Here is an 18,045-nt window from a genome sequence, read left to right on the forward strand (position 1 = left end):
TCAAAGCTTAGGAGCTTTAAAAAGCGGGTTTTGTTTCTTAATGAGTTCACGGCCTATATGCTTATAATCTATTGTACATGAATGCTCCTCTGGATATCTATGTTTTCCACAAAATAAATCTCCACATCGGCACGTGAATCCTGTGACTCCGACCTTTTTGTTGCAACTCTTGCATCTCTTTTTCTCTTGGATTTCATCAGATTTAGTGAGAACAGCCTTAAAATACTCGATCGAAGACTCATTAGAGGAAGAAGGAGAAGAAGACGAAACAATTATATTTCTCATTGATTCATAGATCTGTTCATTGAGCTTCAGAATATGATCCTTGAAACACTTAGAGCACATGTTTTGATTTTGGTGAGAACCAAAGAAACCACAGCCATTAGAACAGAGTGGTGCATCCATGATGTGATTCCAGGAAGATAATTTCTTGAGATCAGAAAGCTAAAAGCGTTAGAGATTTTGAGAGGCGTTGGGTAGAAGCGAGTGTTGGGGATTTTTAGAAGCTTGGGTACGTGTTTATTTATAGGGCTGGCTTGTGAAAAATTAGATATCAAATGATGATAAATATAATATATCTTAACTAAAAAGATTATGTACTATTAATCCATGAAGGTTTTTATAAATTAGTAATTTTTTGAAAAAATGATTGAATATTTTAAATCATAATTTAAATTTAAATTAAAGTTCAAAATTGGTCCATATCAGGTTCAACAAATTACCATATCAATCTTACCCAAAAGTTATTATTTTAATTTGGAGAGAGAGGAGGCCACCTATTTTTTGAATAATAAAAAGAAAAAAAATTAGAAGGATCTAATTCAAAATCTGATAAAACTATCGAGACTGGCAGATTAGTCTTCCCTAATTAACAAATCCTTAGTCAGAAATTGTCCCCACTAAAATTTATAAATTTTGGTATATCATTTCTTTCCCCCTCAAAAACCCCTTATCAAGTCGCCGTTTTTTTTTTTTCCATCTTTTTCAGTGTCATATTTTTTGGTCGAATTAAGTGTCATATTTTTCACTGCTTGTTTTGTTTGTTTATTTACTTTTGAAATAATTTAGCAAAGACACTACAAATTATTTTTGATTTATTAATAGACAAAATATCATATTTCTAACAAATTAGCAATAATAAATTTTATATTTTAAACGGATGATAATGCCTCTTTCATACTATTTGAAATTAGGAAAACATTATATACTTAACCTTATATATTTAATATGCTTTCTTTTAATTAAGTCTAGACATGTGAATTTTTTTATCAATTATTTATTCTATAATAAAATATTATTATTTATCAATTAGGATTCACTTTTCATGATTTAATTGGATATAAGTATATTAAGTATATAAGACTAAATACATAAGTTCTATGCTTTGTCATGATGTTGATCATCTTTGCTTGTGACAGATCATGGGTTTGATATCGTCTAATACTCTTTTAGTAATTAAAAAAAAATCATAATGACTCTTTTTTTAAAGAATATCATACTATTATATATTAGGTGATAATATAATATTTTTGCATATCATTATGAGGCAGTGCCTTAATATTAAACACATATAATATTAATATTACTTATGTCCTCGTACCGCTGAAACTTAAGAAGTTTATTTTTTGACCCCAACAATTGAGGCTTCAGGTGTGAAGCAAGCTAGCTACTTAATGGAGTTTTCAAAGGTTACACTAAATTGCATAATATTTGAAAGAACTTTGAGAATTCATAATTGATTAATTAGCGTTTTATCTTTGATACCAGATGATTATTTTTTAAAAGAAAAAAGAAATTAAAGTGTACTGTCTCTAATGTTGTTGGACATGTGACATGTCTACATTCCCTTATGATTCGTTTGGATCCTTTGATACCAAAGAATTTGTGAAAAGAAAAGAACTTTAGGTAGAAGAGGGTCCAGGAGATTCTATATTCATGGGAAATTTCTTTTTAGTGATATAAAGACTGTATAAATAATAGGTTGTTTTTTTTCCTCATATTGTTGGAGGCTTGGAGCATGGAATGAAATCAGTAACATGGGCTAACCAAAAAAAAAAGTGATTGTTATATATTATAGAGAATTTATAGAAATATATTTATTTTGTATAGATTTTATAAAAAAATATTTTATATTTAATTACAATAATGAAAAGAGTTAATATGGAATTTGAACATGAACTATAAGTTCAGATGGGATTTTGACTCTAAACTTTTAAAATGTATATTTTAAATCCTAAACAATTAAAGTTGAGGATTTTTGCAAATTTAGCCCATATCATAGGATCAAATAAAAATAATAGCACAATCTTTCTTAAATTTGAATAATGATCTTTTAATATTTATTTGAAATTTAATTGATAAAACTACCCTTTTAAAACTATAATGCTCTGGTTTTACAAATGCCCAAAGACCCTAAACACAAGAGAGCAGAGTAGACGAATGAAGAATTAAATTGTTTATCATTTTTATTTTATTAGTTTAGGTATTTTTTTTCTCTGTAATAAGTTAAGAGTTTAAAATCTTTTGTAGACTGTGTTTAATATATTTTGAGCAAATGATAATTATGTATTTTTTGTGTTACTAATATGCGATGCCATGTCAATGATTTACGGCCATATATTAATGATAGACAAGTTTATGTTTGATTATTTGATTATGTTGATCTACAATAATATATTAGTGGTATACTATTTTGTATAATTGATATATAAGCCACATTAATGAAAACTTACAAATACCATTTTATCTTGTAAATATAGGGATGCTTAATCTCATCATTTTTTATAATGGAAAACAGGATTTGAACAATTGTTATGTCAATGGCTCATGCCTTGAAGTACTTGTAAAAGATACAACTTCATATCTTAATGTCATGAAAATTGTCTGCGAGAAATTGTGGTTGAATGCAGGTCAAGAGGTCAAATTAATGGTTTCTTTTAATATTAGGACTTCAACATATAATATTTTAGAGGTCAAGAATGATAATGATTTGATATGGTATTTTAATTCATTAAAAAATTCTAAACTCTTTAACTTTCCATCGATTATCCCTATTTGCAATGAACCTTTGTCCATACAAGACATGTTTAAATCTCGTCATGAAAGAGCTAGTTCCTTAACTTCATGTTCGTCTACATTTACCAATAATAAGCATTGTAGTGGAGCTGATGAGCTTTTGCAAATGGACAATATTAAGGAGGGAGATGTGTTCTTGTAGCATTGATATGGTATGTGTGGGCCTTAATGATTTTTCCTACTCGAGTTTAGGTCATTAGATGATATGTTAGGGATTATATTTGTATTGTTGATGTCGTGCGTGGTAATCATAGGCAAGCTACAAGCCTTATCATTAGTGAATGTGTGAAGCAAAAGTCTTTTACTAGCACTTTTATGTATAAATCATCAACATAACAGTTGTTCGAATTTTATTTTCATAATAATAAATGATGAGATTAAGCATCTTCATAGTTGCAAGATAAAATGACGTTGGTAAGTTTTTATTGATATGACTGGTATATCAATAATATATAACAGTATATCATTTATATACTATCATATATTAATATAATCAGACAATCAGATATAAATTTATTTATTATTGATATACAATCGTATATAAATGATGTAATATTACAAATTAGTAACATGAAAAACACACAAGTATTTGCTCAAAATGGATTAAACAAAATCTACAAAAAATTTTGGGCGCTTAGCTTATCACACAGAATTAAATACCTAAACTAATAAAATAAAAAATCATGAACAATGAGAGACATGTGTTTTCTAGTAATAATTCAAACAAAGTTTCACAATCAATGACTACAAATTATAGATTATGAATAAATGAACAACTATTTGGTGAAGATATTATCGAGAGACATGGAGATGGTGAACGATAGATAATAGATCCCAGCTTATTGTTCAACTTCCAAAAACTATTAGAAGAAAACTTCCAAAAGCCAGAATTTGATGATCACTCTTACAAGTATTAGATAGTGCTATTGAGAACTATTTGATAGTGATCCTCGTGAGGCAATAATGGAAAGAAATAATTGTGAAAGAGGGAGAATAAAATGGTTATGTGTGCAGGAAATTGATTCAATTAGTTGAAGGTTAAACAATTTTGTTGAATGTTAAAATCATTCAATTACACAAGATATATTCTTGGCCAGTTTATGTGGAAATTATTATTGCGTGTTTTATATATTTGTTCTATGGATAAAAAAAATTACCTTCAATTAATTTTATAAATGGGTCATATTCTAAAATATTTGAAAACCTCATCCATAATTTTTAAGAACTTTATTTTTTATGGCTATTGGGCCAATAGGACAATTTTTTTTCTACTGTTAAATTTAAATAAATGTTCGTTAGTTTTGTAAAAAATGAAGTCTAATATGCGATTTTTGTCAAATAAGGGTAAAAAAGACAAGGAGAATGAAATTTGATAAAAATCGCACATTAGGCCCTAATTTTTTAAAAAACAACTCACATTTGTTTAAATTTAATAATTAAGAAATAATTATCTTAACTTTAATTGTTTAGGATTTAGAATGTATCTTTTAATAGTTTAGAACTTAAATTGCCTCTGCACTTATCGTTCAAGGTCAAATTACATATTAACTCTAATTAAAATTGGTTATTATTTAATAATTTTTGGATTCAATGATATCTTCATAAATAAGTATTTGTTTTAAAAAATAATTTATTATTTAATTATTTTAAAATTTTATAATATCTATGGAAAAATGCTTAAGTAAACTGGGTGCATCATTTGTAATCTATCTAATTAAAATCTCCTAAGTTATCTAAATAAAATATTATGTGACATTTTAAGTAATTTTATAATAAAATGCATATTTAATTTTTTTCCTTTTTTCTCTCTATTATCATTAATGTAAAAAATAATTTATATTTAATATTATTTAAATGTCATGTTTTTATTGAACAAATTACAAATGATATGGCCTATCCAATCTATCAAAGAAATTCTCAAATCTGTGTGTATCTCCATATTTTTGTGGCATTTTCTTCCATTTAACATATCATATTATATTTCATAAGCTACTTGAAATAGTTTGTCAAAATAATTAGAAATTCACTCTTTTTTATATTTTGATTATTTTTAAAAGTTTAAATAAATATTATAAATTTTCACAAATAATTTTTTTAAAATAATAAGAGTATCCATTATGAAAAGATGAGACTAGAACACGGATCCCTTTTGATTATTTGGATATTATGTGTATCTTATATAAATATATATATGCACTCAAGATTTCAAACCTTTTTTTTTTTTCAAGATATGCTATGGTCGGTAGTCATAAAACCAATTCGTCGCTATAAAAAAAAAACACTACATTAGCAATTAAAAATTCGATCACTAATCAATGTAAATTCTATCACTAAATGGGTTGGTGACATAAAAAATTTGTCAGTAAAAATACCATCATTAATTCATTAGGTACATAGCGATGATGGAATTAATGACAAAAATGCAATTCTGTTGCTAATTAATAAGGGAGAGTTTCCATCATTAAACAACAATCACTGCTCCATTTAATCCATTTATTGGAATGATGATGAATTAATGACAGACTGGCAACAAAAATTTATTCCGTCACTAATTTGCTTTTTTTTTTTGTAGTGTCTCAAGGAATCTAAACACTATTTAAGAAACTTTTAAGAAATTATTTTCATACACATTTTCAAAAATCAAACTTTGGAATGATGTTTAAGCCGCTTAAACTACTGCCATATGCCACACCCATTTGGTAAGACTTCAATTTGATAAGTTTCAATGAATCATTGTCGAAATAATTAATTAATATTGGTTCATGAACATCTATTCTATATTCTGCATGTTCATGGGGTTGCAGTGCTCACAAAATTTTCACTCACCTTACGCGCTTGGTTTAATAAATGGCCTGTTATCAATGTCATCCCAAAAAAAGAAAATGACTTGTTACGAATTTTATATGTAAATATAAATGAATTATTGATTTTGTAAATAAAAAAAATTAATAAGAGTTATTAATTGATTGATATAACACTAATGTCAATTCATCTGATTGGTCTGTATTTTCTAAAATCTAAAAAATCCATCATCCATCAAATATATACAAATTAAACTTGTGGTCCAACGATATTAATCGATATTAATGCCCAAAGATTGGCAAATGTGGTGTCTTTTAAGGCCCTTAAAACTGGGGGTGGATATACAATGACAAAATAAGAATCAAAATTAAACCCAGTACAAGGAATCTTCTAGAAAAATTGTGAACCTTTAATATTTTTTCACTATAAATTCATACCAAGTGCTGAGTCCAATAAAAACTGAGGAAATTACATAAAGTGAGCAAAAAAAAAAAAAACCAAAAGAAAGTGATCTTAAAGAATCAAAGCAAACAGAAGCAAAGAAGACGATCGACTCAGAAGAAGAAGGAGGAGGAATGGAATGGAAGAAGTATTATCTGGATGCGATTCTGGTGCCTTTAGGGTTTGTAATAACAATTTGTTATTATGTTTGGCTATGGCGTAAGGTTCGAACACAGCCTTTGAGAACCACCTTCGGAATCAACTCTCATATCCGACGCTTCTGGGTTCCTTTCATCTTGAAGGTAATCATAATTATTATGTCTTTATCTATTTTAAAATTATAACTAGTGAAGGCTAAAATACATCTTTAGTTCTTTAACATTACAAAATATTTCCTTTTGGTCCCTTCTCTAAATTGTAGGTTCGTTCAATCCTTTAAAATATAAGTTTAAACTATTGATAAAACTTTTTTAAATACTAACATATTAAGTTTAATTTTGGATTAAATAATAATTTAATTTCTAAATTATAGATTTAAGAATGTCTAAGACCCTAAATTCATTTTTTGTTAAATGTTCCTTTTTAATTTTTGAAAATGATGCATTGTAACCTCTATTGTTAACAAAAATTAATTTTAACAATTAGTTGATCATAAAATGATAGGAAAGAGCGTAAAAAATTAGAGAAAAAGACCAAGAAAATTTTCTTGGTCCTTGTTTGTAATTTTGGGTAATTTTCTGTTATTTTCTTAGTTCTTTTGTTAATGATAGGGACTATATTGTATTATTTTCAAAATTTAAGAAAGAATATTATACCAAAAATGAGTTTAGCATCTTAGACATTCTTGAACCTATAATTTAAAGGCCAAATTGCTCATTAACCTTACAAAATTAACTAACCAAACTAAAACTTTGCATGAAATTAGAGGATCAACAGTACACTTTAATCATTAGTCAATTATAAGTCCAAATAAGTATGATTGGAAATTGGAGAGAACAAAGAGAACCTAAATAAAAAGAAGATGGCAGGGAAAGTATCACAATTACGTAAAAATGCCTTCCTTTTTGTTTGTAATGAAAACATAGCCTGTTGTCCTGTATATATTTTGCATAATATTTTAAATGAATTGTATTATTTATAATTTATAAATAATATAATCTGGTTTATGATACTTCAATTAATTATATAAATTAAAATTTTGATTTCTTCTCCGAATTTTTAAATCACAATCAATGTGTGAGAGAGAGAGTGTGTGTGTGTGTGTGAGAGTGAGAGGCAGAAGAATTAGAGGATTGATCAATTGGTTGAAAATATTTTATGAGCTTTTTCTTCAATGATTACTAATTACTCATAAATCCAAGCATGCCATAATGGATTATCATGACTATGAGAGTTGTTGCTTGATAGTTTCTTTGCATAATTTTTTCCAACTATCCTGGTCTCTTCATGCCAACAAAAAAAAAAAAAGGAACTCCCTTCAATTTTAAATATTAGAGATAATTGAAAAGTTTATTTTGATCTTAAATACAAAAACTTAATTTTCTTTGTTTCCCTTATTTATTATTATTTTCTGGGTTAATAAATATCCTAGACTCTAAGTTATTGCATGAATAGTATCCTGAATACTGAACTTTTGAAATGTGTAAAAACTCTCATTAACTTTTAAGTTCTGAGCACATGAAAACCCCACCGTTAAGTTGGAAAAAAAGGTAGTGATTTTCAAAAGTCAGGATAAGTGCTATATCAACGTGTGACTAGGCCTACAACTATAAAAGTAATGACCATTTTTTTCAACTTAACGGCGAGGTTGCAATTGTTCAAAATTTTGAAGTTGAGTGGAATTTTATAATTTAAAATTCAAGATGCTATTCGTACAATAGTTTAGAGTTTAGAATGTTTATTAATCTTTGTTTTTAAATTACTCCTATTTATATAATCAATATATAAAAATAGTTTCTTATGTAAATAATTAAAATGGGATTTTTAGAGAAACTACTTACATATTTTATAAATAACTGGCTTACCTAATTTCTTTAATCTATATGAATTAGTTAAGTAGCTCCTACATTTAAAATGGGAAGAAATAAAATAAAATAAAATAAATCTATCTTCTTGCAATTATATCTGTATCACCATTTATCTTTCTTCACCTTCAACACATTATTTTTATCCAAGAAAGAACTTAACATCTCGAATAATAGAGAAATATTTGAAGTCATTAATTATCTAGTACGTAGGTCATAGAACCAAAAAAAAAAAAAAAGCTTAATTAATGTCACAGGATCCTCTGGTTCAATATAATATCGAAAGTAGTCTCTATATAAAGATGAAAAAGAAATGGGAAAACGCAATAATAGCTAAGTACTTGTGCTTTGATTGCATTTTGTTTTTAACCTCTATAGTTTTATTTTGCTGTTTTCGATATCTTCAGTTTCCTAAATCTGCAATGTTAATCTCTATAATTTAAAAAATGAATATAAAGACTATGATGAGATGGCATTGATGATGGGGGTAATTAAATTGGTTGTGACTCTATTAACTTCTTTGTTGACATGATAAAAATATATTGATGACATGACAAATAAATTGCCCAAGTATGAAAAAAATAAAGCTAAATGAAAAAGAAAATTTCATATGTGCATTAAACAGAATGTAAGAGATAGAAGCAAGATTAAATAACATGCCAACAAAAAAGTCAACAGAGCTACACACATGTCAGCAAAATTAACTGTCAGTTCCAACTCATGGTCCTTATGTGCATTTTAAAAACTATAAGAACTAACATTCCAAACAAATAAAAAAGCAAATAATAAAATGCAATAAAACTAGAAGAAATAAAAATAAAACGTAATCAAAGTAGAAAAACCTACTGTTGTATTTTTCCCAAAAGAAATCCTTTAAAAGTAACGAATTAAAAGTAAACTTTTCTCTTAATAATCGAATAAATAAATCAACACATGCGTACATGCATATTTATTTATGTAAGTAAGAATGTTAGTATAGCCATAGGTAAATAATTTTGTGAATGTTCATGCAGGATTTAGAAAAGAAGAACGTGGTGGCAGCTCAGTCCCTTAGGAATCAATTAATAGGGTGCACTGTGATGGCCACCACGTCGATCCTTTTAGCTGCAGGTCTAGCAGCCGTGATAAGCACCACTTACAACGCCAAGAAGCCTCTAAACGACGCCGTATACGGAGCCGAGTACAACGAATTCGTGGTGTCCCTCAAGTACGTCACCGTCCTCACCATCTTCATCTTCTCCTTCGTCTGTTACTCTCTCTCCATCAGGCTCCTCAACCAAGTGGGGATCCTCATATGTGCTCCACGAGACGACGTCGTTGTGGCGTCCACTGTGACCCCAAACTACTTGACTGACCTCTTGGAAAAGGGCAGTACGCTCAACATTGTGGGAAATAGGCTTTTCTTTTCGGCTTTGCCTCTTTTGCTTTGGATCTTCGGACCTATCCTCGTTTTCCTCTGCGATGTTGCTGTTTTGCCTGTGCTATACCATTTTGACGTTGTTGGTGAGAGCTATGACGGCAAAGGAAAAATGGAGATGATCACCGAAATGAAACATGAGCTTGTATGACCTTTTAACTAGATTTCGATCGAGTTTTGTGCTTTACACGAAACTCCACGATGTTCACGATCTATTAATAGTGTGATTTGCAATAAATTTTATATATTGATCTCAATTGTATGAATATTCATGCATTATTATTGCATACAATAAGCGAATAAAACTTGTTAAACTAAGAGTCTAAGATTATTGTCTATCCAATTTAATTAGTGCATCTATCTCTAACTCTGTATTGAAAGAGACTATGAGTATGTTTGAAACTGTTTTTACTTTATTGTTTTCAAAATTGATTTCTTGTAAAACATGTTTTGAAAATAAAAAAATAATAAAAATAAATGTTTTTTTAATTTTTTCTTATTCTTCAAAATAATAATATCAGAACAACTAAAAAATATTTTCATTTTTCTATTTTTTAAAACAATATTTTTTTATTTTTTAAAAATACTTTTTGAAAACATGTTGTCAGACATTTTTTTTTGCTCTTTTATTATGAAAAACAGAAATTATTCACAAAATAAGTTGCCAAACAGGCCTTATATTTGCAAACTTCAAATTCTTGTACTATTTTAATCAAATTTTACACTTAAACTAGGCCTCTCAAGTATCAACAAAACAAACAAATCAACTAAGAGAGGATTAAAGTAAACACTTGTGTGTGTGTGTGTGTGTGTGTACACTATATTTTATTCGAGTATTTTTGTGTGTGTATACACTGTATTTTATTCGGGTATTTTTAAATATAAAAATAATAATAAATTTAACTAAAAAATAAACTTTTAATAATATAGATAAAATAAAAAAATCTTTAATTAATAGGGTTTAATTTTATTTCAACCTAAATATCTTTTGTTGGTTAGAATTTTATTTCTTTTAGTTCATTAAAACAACTAAAAAATATAATAAATATAAAAAAAAGAAATTTTAATCCTTTAAGGATTACTTTTCCAAAAAAAAAACAAGAGAGGAAATATACAAAATATTTGAACCCATATCAAATTTTAAAAGAAGAAAGGGAGAAGAAACAGGAAAACCAAGAGAATGAAGCTCAAAATGTTTTCAAATTTTTATTCCCTTACTCCATGAGCTCCTCCAACTCCAAAACCCTAGCTCACAAAGCTCTTAATGGGAGCTCAAAATATAAATTAATGCATTTTGGGTCAAGCCAACATCATTTATTCATCAAGCCCTAACTTTTTCAACTAATCAAAATGTTTCGTTTTGCTGTTGGCGAAGTCACGACTTTGCTTTGCTTTGTATGCTTCTTCCCCTTAGCATGACTAATTACCTTTGTACTTGATTTCTTTATCTTGAAACCTTCCAAAAATATTAACAAAACACCATAAATGTTTCCAACCAAACATTAAACGATAATAACATAAATTAGCATGAAAATACCAAAATAGAACCATTGTTTGAATTTCCACAATAATATGCACATTTTCTAAAATATTTAAAATATGTACAATTGTGCCAAATATTTTAAAATTCAAGGAGAATATGCTCAAATAATATGAAATTATAGAGGTTAACATTTGTATTAAAAATAGAGGAAATGAATCTCCAAATTAACAAATGAAATTAATGTTGTCTTGTTGAATTTACAACTTATTTTTCTAGTTTTAAAATTGGGAACATATATTGCATTATATGAAAATGCTAATTAAGAACTTAAAGATTTTCTTTGCATTTTAAAATTTGTTGAAACTTTACTTGAATAAAATGATTTCTTAAGTGTCATTCACTCTAATGAGTGCAAATTACTCTAAACATATAATTAGTATAAATTTTATCCTTATTTAAAAGTTGAGCAAGTGACAATTCAGTTCTAAATATCAATTAATTTGACTGCTAGTTGAAAAAAGAAATTGTAGAGAAGGACATAGAAAATTTAAAGAACTTAATTAATATTAATTTTTTTATAAGGTTATTTTTTGTAATTTGTTTGTAAATATTATTATTATCTAAAAGTCTTCACACATAATTTACAAGTCATCTATAAATTTTTAAAAAATTAGTTTAAGCTGTTAATATTTAAAAAATAATTTATAAATTTTGGATGAATATCTATAAATAATAATATTTAAATATTTAATATTTTAAAAATATTTATGAAATTTTATTTTAATAGACTTCAAAGCATCCAGCACTTTTGAAAAAAGAGTTCAAGGTAAATTAGTATTAAAAAATATCATCAGTCTTATCTTCCATTGCGCATGGGCCCCATGTACATGGTACATTAGCAAAAAAATGCCAACAAGAGAGTAATGGATCAAAAATTGGGGAAATTATCGCACTTATTAATATGGGTGGATTTGTGAGTAATAAGAATATTTCTTCCATTACCGATTCTTCACTCAAGCTTTATCAACTACAAATTTACAATATTAGCACGAAATAGATTCTTCACTCAAGTTTATCAATTATCAACAATTATAACATCTATTTTTTGTGGTTGATCATGAAGATATTTCCTCCACTCTAGTTTTGCATTCCCTTAAAAAATCTTACATTTAATATTCATTTTACACCCCCCCTTAATTTTATAGACATCGTATTACTTAAAAGCAGTAATAAATAATACAATTTACGCAAATTCTATATTAAAAAAAATTGATGATAGCAAAATATTCAAGTATGTCAAGGTTACAAATGTCTGTTTGTCGCAATTACAATGTGAATCATAGATTTGGATATGAAGTTTTCTCCCGTATCTTAGTTATCTGGCAAGGACCGGGCTAAGTGAGAAATAAATTAAATTAAAGGAATAACAAATTAAAGTATACAGAACCCTTTTGATTATTTCGATTAATTATATGTATCTTTTATGTGTCTATGCTCAAGATTTTAATTTGATTAGTTTCAATGAATCATTATGGAATTTAATAGTGGTTCACGAACACATATTCTATATTCTGTATTTTCATAGGATTGCTTATAAATTTTTTTGCTGTCTTGTGCTTTTTTCATACTTTCTAATAATTATACAAGCAGTCTAAGAATTCAAAAATTAAATAATAATATTAATATTAATAATAGCATATTAAAAAATAGCGAGAGTTGGTACCATAATTAAAATTCTCACCAACTAATTGGGTGTGGCACACAGATAATAGTGGTCTGGTCCCTGAAATATTATTTCAGAGTTCAATTTTTAAAGATGTATGTGGAGAGCATCGCTTGGGAGAAAACAACCCTGAAATAGGATTCAAATTTTTCAAAATATTAGTCTCATAACTATAGGCTGTGGGGATACTTTGGAAAATTAAAGAAAAAACGTTTCCACCTAATCTTATAAATTTATAAATTATAGACTGATATTTACTTTTAAAACAATCCGCCAGTAGTTTATATTTTTTTTAATGCTTGTCCAAATTTTATTTTTTTCCTGTCAAATGAGCCATATTCTCCTAAACTATTATTCATCATTTGTCAATTAAAGAAATCTAGTTTTGAACTAAACTAGTTGGTGGCGGAGAAAGAAAAATTAAACTAGCTGGATTAGATTTTATACATTATACAGAATTTAAAATTATGAGACATACCCCCTCCGTTGACAAATATAGCACATCTTGTTTTAGGTTCGATATTTAAAAATACAATATATTTTTAGGTTTTCAATGTGAAATTGATGGGTTTTTTTTTTTCTAAAAAAAACCTTAAAAAATAAACTACTCATCTATTTACATTTAAATGAGACACTATATTAAAAGAAATGAAAAGATTATATCATTTTAAAAATAATTAACTGAATTATTGGGGAATATAATTTGATTAAAAATATTTTATATTTTTAAATAGAGGCAATAGTATTTACTGTTTGTAAATAATGACTTACTATAAATTTTTTATTTGATATAAATGAATTATTGATTTGGTAAATAAAAAATTTAATAAGAGTCATTGAATGATATGACTCTAATTTTGGTTAACACTAATGGCGATTCATTTGATTTGTCCTAATATAATTGACAGCTAAAAAAACGATTATACATGTTCTGTATTATTTAAAAATAAGAAAATTCCATCAAATGCATCCCAATCTTTTGATCCAACGGTATAAATAAATATCAATGTCCAAATTTTGGTAAGTTTGTCATACAGTGTCCCAAATAAAATTACCTAAAAATCAAAATCCAATGCAAGGAATCTCCAGAAAATTGTGTATCTTCAATTTTCTTTTCTTTTCACACTATTTTACACTATAAATTCATACCAAGTGCTGAGTCTGAAAACTGAGGAAACATAAAGGGATACCAGGAAAAAAAAAAAAAAAATTGACCTTAAAGCGACGATCAAAGCAAAGAGAAGTCAAGAAGAAGAAGAAGGAATGGAATGGGAGAAGTATTACCTGGATGCGATTCTGGTGCCTTTGGGGTTTGTAATAACAATTTCTTATTATGTTTGGTTATGGCATAACGTTCGAACACAGCCTTTCAGCACCACCATTAGAATCAACTCTCATATCCGACGCATCTGGGTTCCTTCCTTCTTGAAGGTAATCATAATTATCTCTTTCAAAACAACTTTGTCAGTTATAAGTCCCTATAATATTATTTATATTAGTTATTGGTTATTGCCATCTTTTTTAATTATAGTTCTCATTCAAGTTTTTTTCCGGGGCCTCATTCTTATCAAAGGTTTGAGTAAAATGTCATATATGCCTGATGATAGATCTACGGTTATTTTCTGGGGGACAGATTTTCTTCTTCTTCTTCTTCTACTTATGAGGTGACAAGATTAGCTACAATATTTTCAAGGAGAATTTCAACTAAGGAACAAGAATGTGACTTAATTACTAATAGGTCGCAAAAAAATCTGAAATTTTAGTAGCTTAGTCTAGGAGGACTGAAGTTAAAATAATTTTAAAGGTAAAACGATCAAAGTATCATTTACTTATTAAGTGTCCGAGATGCAGAATCATTAATTATTAAATTTTTTACTTCATTTGTTAATTTATCAATATGAGTTGTAAATTATTTTATCAGTTTGCCAAACAAAGAACAATATCAGTTGTTAATTTATTAACTTTACTTGTGAAGTTATTAACATTAGTTATTAGTTACACGACGTAATGTTTGTAAATTAACCAGTAAAGTTGATAATTCAATAAATGATATTGTTATTTGTAATTGAATAATTAATGTCAAGTTTTGTATAATTATTGATGGGTCAATTCATAAAATTTGTAAATCATATTTGTAAATTAATAAGTGAAGTATAAAAATTAATAACAAATGATTTTGCATGTTAGACAAAATTAACAAGTGAAAGGTATTTTAATTTTTTCACCTTTAAAATTATTTCCACTTCAATGCTCTGGGATTGAACTGAAGTTTTAAATTTTTTTGAGATCCGTTAGTAATTAAGTCACTTCTCTAATCATAAGTTGAAATTCTCCCTTTTTTTTAATTAACCAACTTTTAAAACATGGCTTATATTTAGACTGAGGTAAATATTTGTAAATTTGTTGTTGTGTGCTGCTACTGTTGACTAAATTGATGGGTATTTGCGGACCACCGATCGACACCCATTGATTGGTGGCCGAAAGCCATTGATCGGTGGCTGGTGTTGGCGAATGTTGATCGATCACTTGTCAGCATTGACTAATCAAAAATAATTTTTTAACAATATTTTTATTAAAATATTTTGTCCTTTAATATTTACATGTTAAACACAGTAGATTTACAAGTAAATCTTTCATATGTACAAGTAAAAATTTTTAAAAATATTTTTTTAATATTTACAAGTCAACCTCAGATTTACAATTAAATTTAAGTAAAGTTTGCATTGATTCTTACTTTAAATTATAAGTCTAGGATCATTCATTTTGGTGCAATATTCCTTTTTAATATTTTAAAGAAGTGCAATTTGTCCCCCACCATTAACAGATATTAATTTTAATTATTAATTAACTAAAAAATTACAGAAAAAAATAAAAAATTATAAAAAAGTAGGCGTAATAATTAATTTCATGGAGACTCTATATTAGATCAAGCATTAAATAAAAAATTTCACTTGTGAATTACAAAGTTTCCCTTGCAAATTTTAAAGTTACAATTGCAAATGAAAGCCATAGTAATAGGGGTAGCATAGTCTTTGCATGCCAACCACAAATTATTTTTTAAGGGACTTGAGTGTAGTGTCTCAACCTTGTGATACTTATTCGTAAATAAGTCTGTTGAATGGGATCTATTCGTAACTTTTCCCTTTAAATTTCAATTGATCAGGCGTGTTTCTCCCGCTATTATGAATTGAACTGCACTTATTTGGTAGATATTAAATAGGGAGAGAGAAAGAGAGTAAATAGAATAAAGAGGGAAAGAAAATATTGGAATAAGTATAATTAATAAAATTTTATTTTTGTCAAATATTTTATACCAAATGACCTTGAAATATGTTTTATAATTTGATATAGAGGAATTATAAATTTTATAACATATATATATATATATGTATACGTATATATTATAATTTTTCTACAAACAGATATTTATGTGTTTTAACTTTTAAGAGATGTGATTTTGTTTCATTATGTAGGGGATGAGGAAAAAATCATTAATTTCATATGAATAATAATAACCTTATATATAATAAAATTTAATATTTTAACATATTATTTATTTAATTTCTATTTTATACTACTAATAAAATAAAAATATAATTACAAATTATTTTATCCAATCTTAAATTTGACTTCTAAAATTATTAAATCTACAATAATATTAAAATTTTAAACTACACTCAAATATAAGAAATTGGGGGAGGTAGAGGGGTTGGAACGTAAAAAATTTATGGGTAAATTTAGAAATAAAATTTTCTCACCAAACATATGTTGGAATGAAACATGAGTCCCACGTATGATTTTCTTCCCAATTTACTTTCCTTCACACTTATCCCCCATTCCAAGCATAACATTCATGATCCAAAGGAACGTACAAGTAAAATAATTTTTGCTGGCGTGTGTTGCAGGATTTAGAAAAGAAGAACATCTTGGCAGTTCTGTGCCTTCGGAATCTGACGATGGGGTGCACTCTTATGGCCACCACATCGATCGTCCTATCAGCAGGTCTCGCGACGGTGATAAGCAGCATCTACAGCGTGAAGAAGCCTCTAAACGACGCCGTCTATGGAACCGATGAGCACAATGAATACTTGTCGTCCCTCAAGTATGTCATCATCCTCACCTTCTTCATATTCTCCTTCTTCTGTCACTGTCTGTCCATCAGGATGTTCAGCCAATTGAGTACTCTCATTTGCACTCCACGAGACGACGTCGTTGTGGCGTCCTTGGTGACCCCAAACTACTTGACTGACCTCTTGGAGAAGGGCTCTTTGCTCAACACTGTGGGAAATAGGCTTTTCTATTCGGCTCTACCTCTTTTGCTTTGGATCTTTGGACCCATCCTCGTTTTTCTCTGCAACATTGCTATTTTGTCTGTGCTTTACAACTTGGACTTTGTTGGTGGGAGCTATGACGTGAAAGCGAAGGTGGAGACCATAAGTGACGAAGGAGATACCGAGCTTGTATGACCTTTCAGCCAGATCTTCAGTTTTGCGCATTGCATGAAGCTCGATGGCCTTCGTAATCCATGGATAATGTGACTTACAATAAAAAAAAAATATAATTATTGGTTTGTGTAATTTTAATATGTTTTGGTGTTAGTCTCACTTTTTTTCCATTGCTTCTAAGTCCCTTAAATTTCATCAATATAGAACGTTAGTCTTTATCATCAATGTCTATCTAATTTAATTAGTTACTCTTACTCAAACCACGCATTTAATATAGTTGGAGATATGAATGTAGGCATAGTAGTAGGTGTCACCTCTGCACATATAGCTTTCTCTAACATGAAGCAGCGCCATAAACTGTAGAGAGAAGCTAGCTCTCTCTTCCCTTCCCAATAGTCCTCAGTCGTCTAATAATATAATAAATACATGATTTCATTTTGATTATTTTTTACTATTTAAAAATATTATAGGATTATGTATGGTATTATTAATTCTTTTAGATTATAAAGTTATTTTAACAAAATCATTTATTTTAAATATTAAAAATTAAAAGCTAAAAATATATATATTTATATACTATTATTTTTTATAAATTTGACCCACCACTACTATTTGTACCCTAGTTCCTCCTATGG

General features: G+C 27.9%; 3 protein-coding genes across 3 annotated transcripts; 2 read left to right on the forward strand and 1 right to left on the reverse strand.

Annotated features, from left to right (window-relative positions):
- LOC129291123 (zinc finger A20 and AN1 domain-containing stress-associated protein 12-like) lies at nucleotides 1–405 on the reverse strand. The gene has a single exon (XM_054928350.1). The coding sequence runs from the start codon at nucleotides 403–405 to the stop codon at nucleotides 1–3; it is 405 nt and encodes a 134-aa protein (XP_054784325.1).
- Nucleotides 406–6,452: 6,047 nt separating this feature from the next.
- LOC129291192 (uncharacterized) lies at nucleotides 6,453–9,910 on the forward strand. Its single transcript, XM_054928472.1, has 2 exons — nucleotides 6,453–6,620; nucleotides 9,356–9,910. Exons 1-2 carry the CDS (start codon nucleotides 6,453–6,455, stop codon nucleotides 9,908–9,910), a joined length of 723 nt encoding a protein of 240 aa, XP_054784447.1.
- A 4,318-nt stretch (nucleotides 9,911–14,228) lies between these two features.
- LOC129291272 (uncharacterized) lies at nucleotides 14,229–17,431 on the forward strand. Its single transcript, XM_054928583.1, has 2 exons — nucleotides 14,229–14,396; nucleotides 16,871–17,431. Exons 1-2 carry the CDS (start codon nucleotides 14,229–14,231, stop codon nucleotides 17,429–17,431), a joined length of 729 nt encoding a protein of 242 aa, XP_054784558.1.
- The last annotated feature ends 614 nt before the right edge of the window (nucleotides 17,432–18,045 follow it).

Source organism: Prosopis cineraria, unplaced genomic scaffold (genome assembly GCF_029017545.1).
Source record: "Prosopis cineraria cultivar Desert tree isolate PC_DT_omini unplaced genomic scaffold, ASM2901754v1 PC1, whole genome shotgun sequence".
Lineage (NCBI taxonomy): Eukaryota > Viridiplantae > Streptophyta > Magnoliopsida > Fabales > Fabaceae > Prosopis > Prosopis cineraria.

Excerpts from the sequence above, each read along its gene's own strand:
- LOC129291192 (XM_054928472.1), top strand. The coding sequence starts at position 6,453 with ATGGAATGGAAGAAGTATTATCTGGATGCGATTCTGGTGCCTTTAGGG. Across the intron at positions 6,621-9,355 it reads GGGTTCCTTTCATCTTGAAG|GATTTAGAAAAGAAGAACGT; the intron begins GTAATCATAATT and ends ATGTTCATGCAG.
- LOC129291272 (XM_054928583.1), top strand. The coding sequence starts at position 14,229 with ATGGAATGGGAGAAGTATTACCTGGATGCGATTCTGGTGCCTTTGGGG. Across the intron at positions 14,397-16,870 it reads GGGTTCCTTCCTTCTTGAAG|GATTTAGAAAAGAAGAACAT; the intron begins GTAATCATAATT and ends CGTGTGTTGCAG.
- LOC129291123 (XM_054928350.1), bottom strand. The coding sequence starts at position 405 with ATGGATGCACCACTCTGTTCTAATGGCTGTGGTTTCTTTGGTTCTCAC.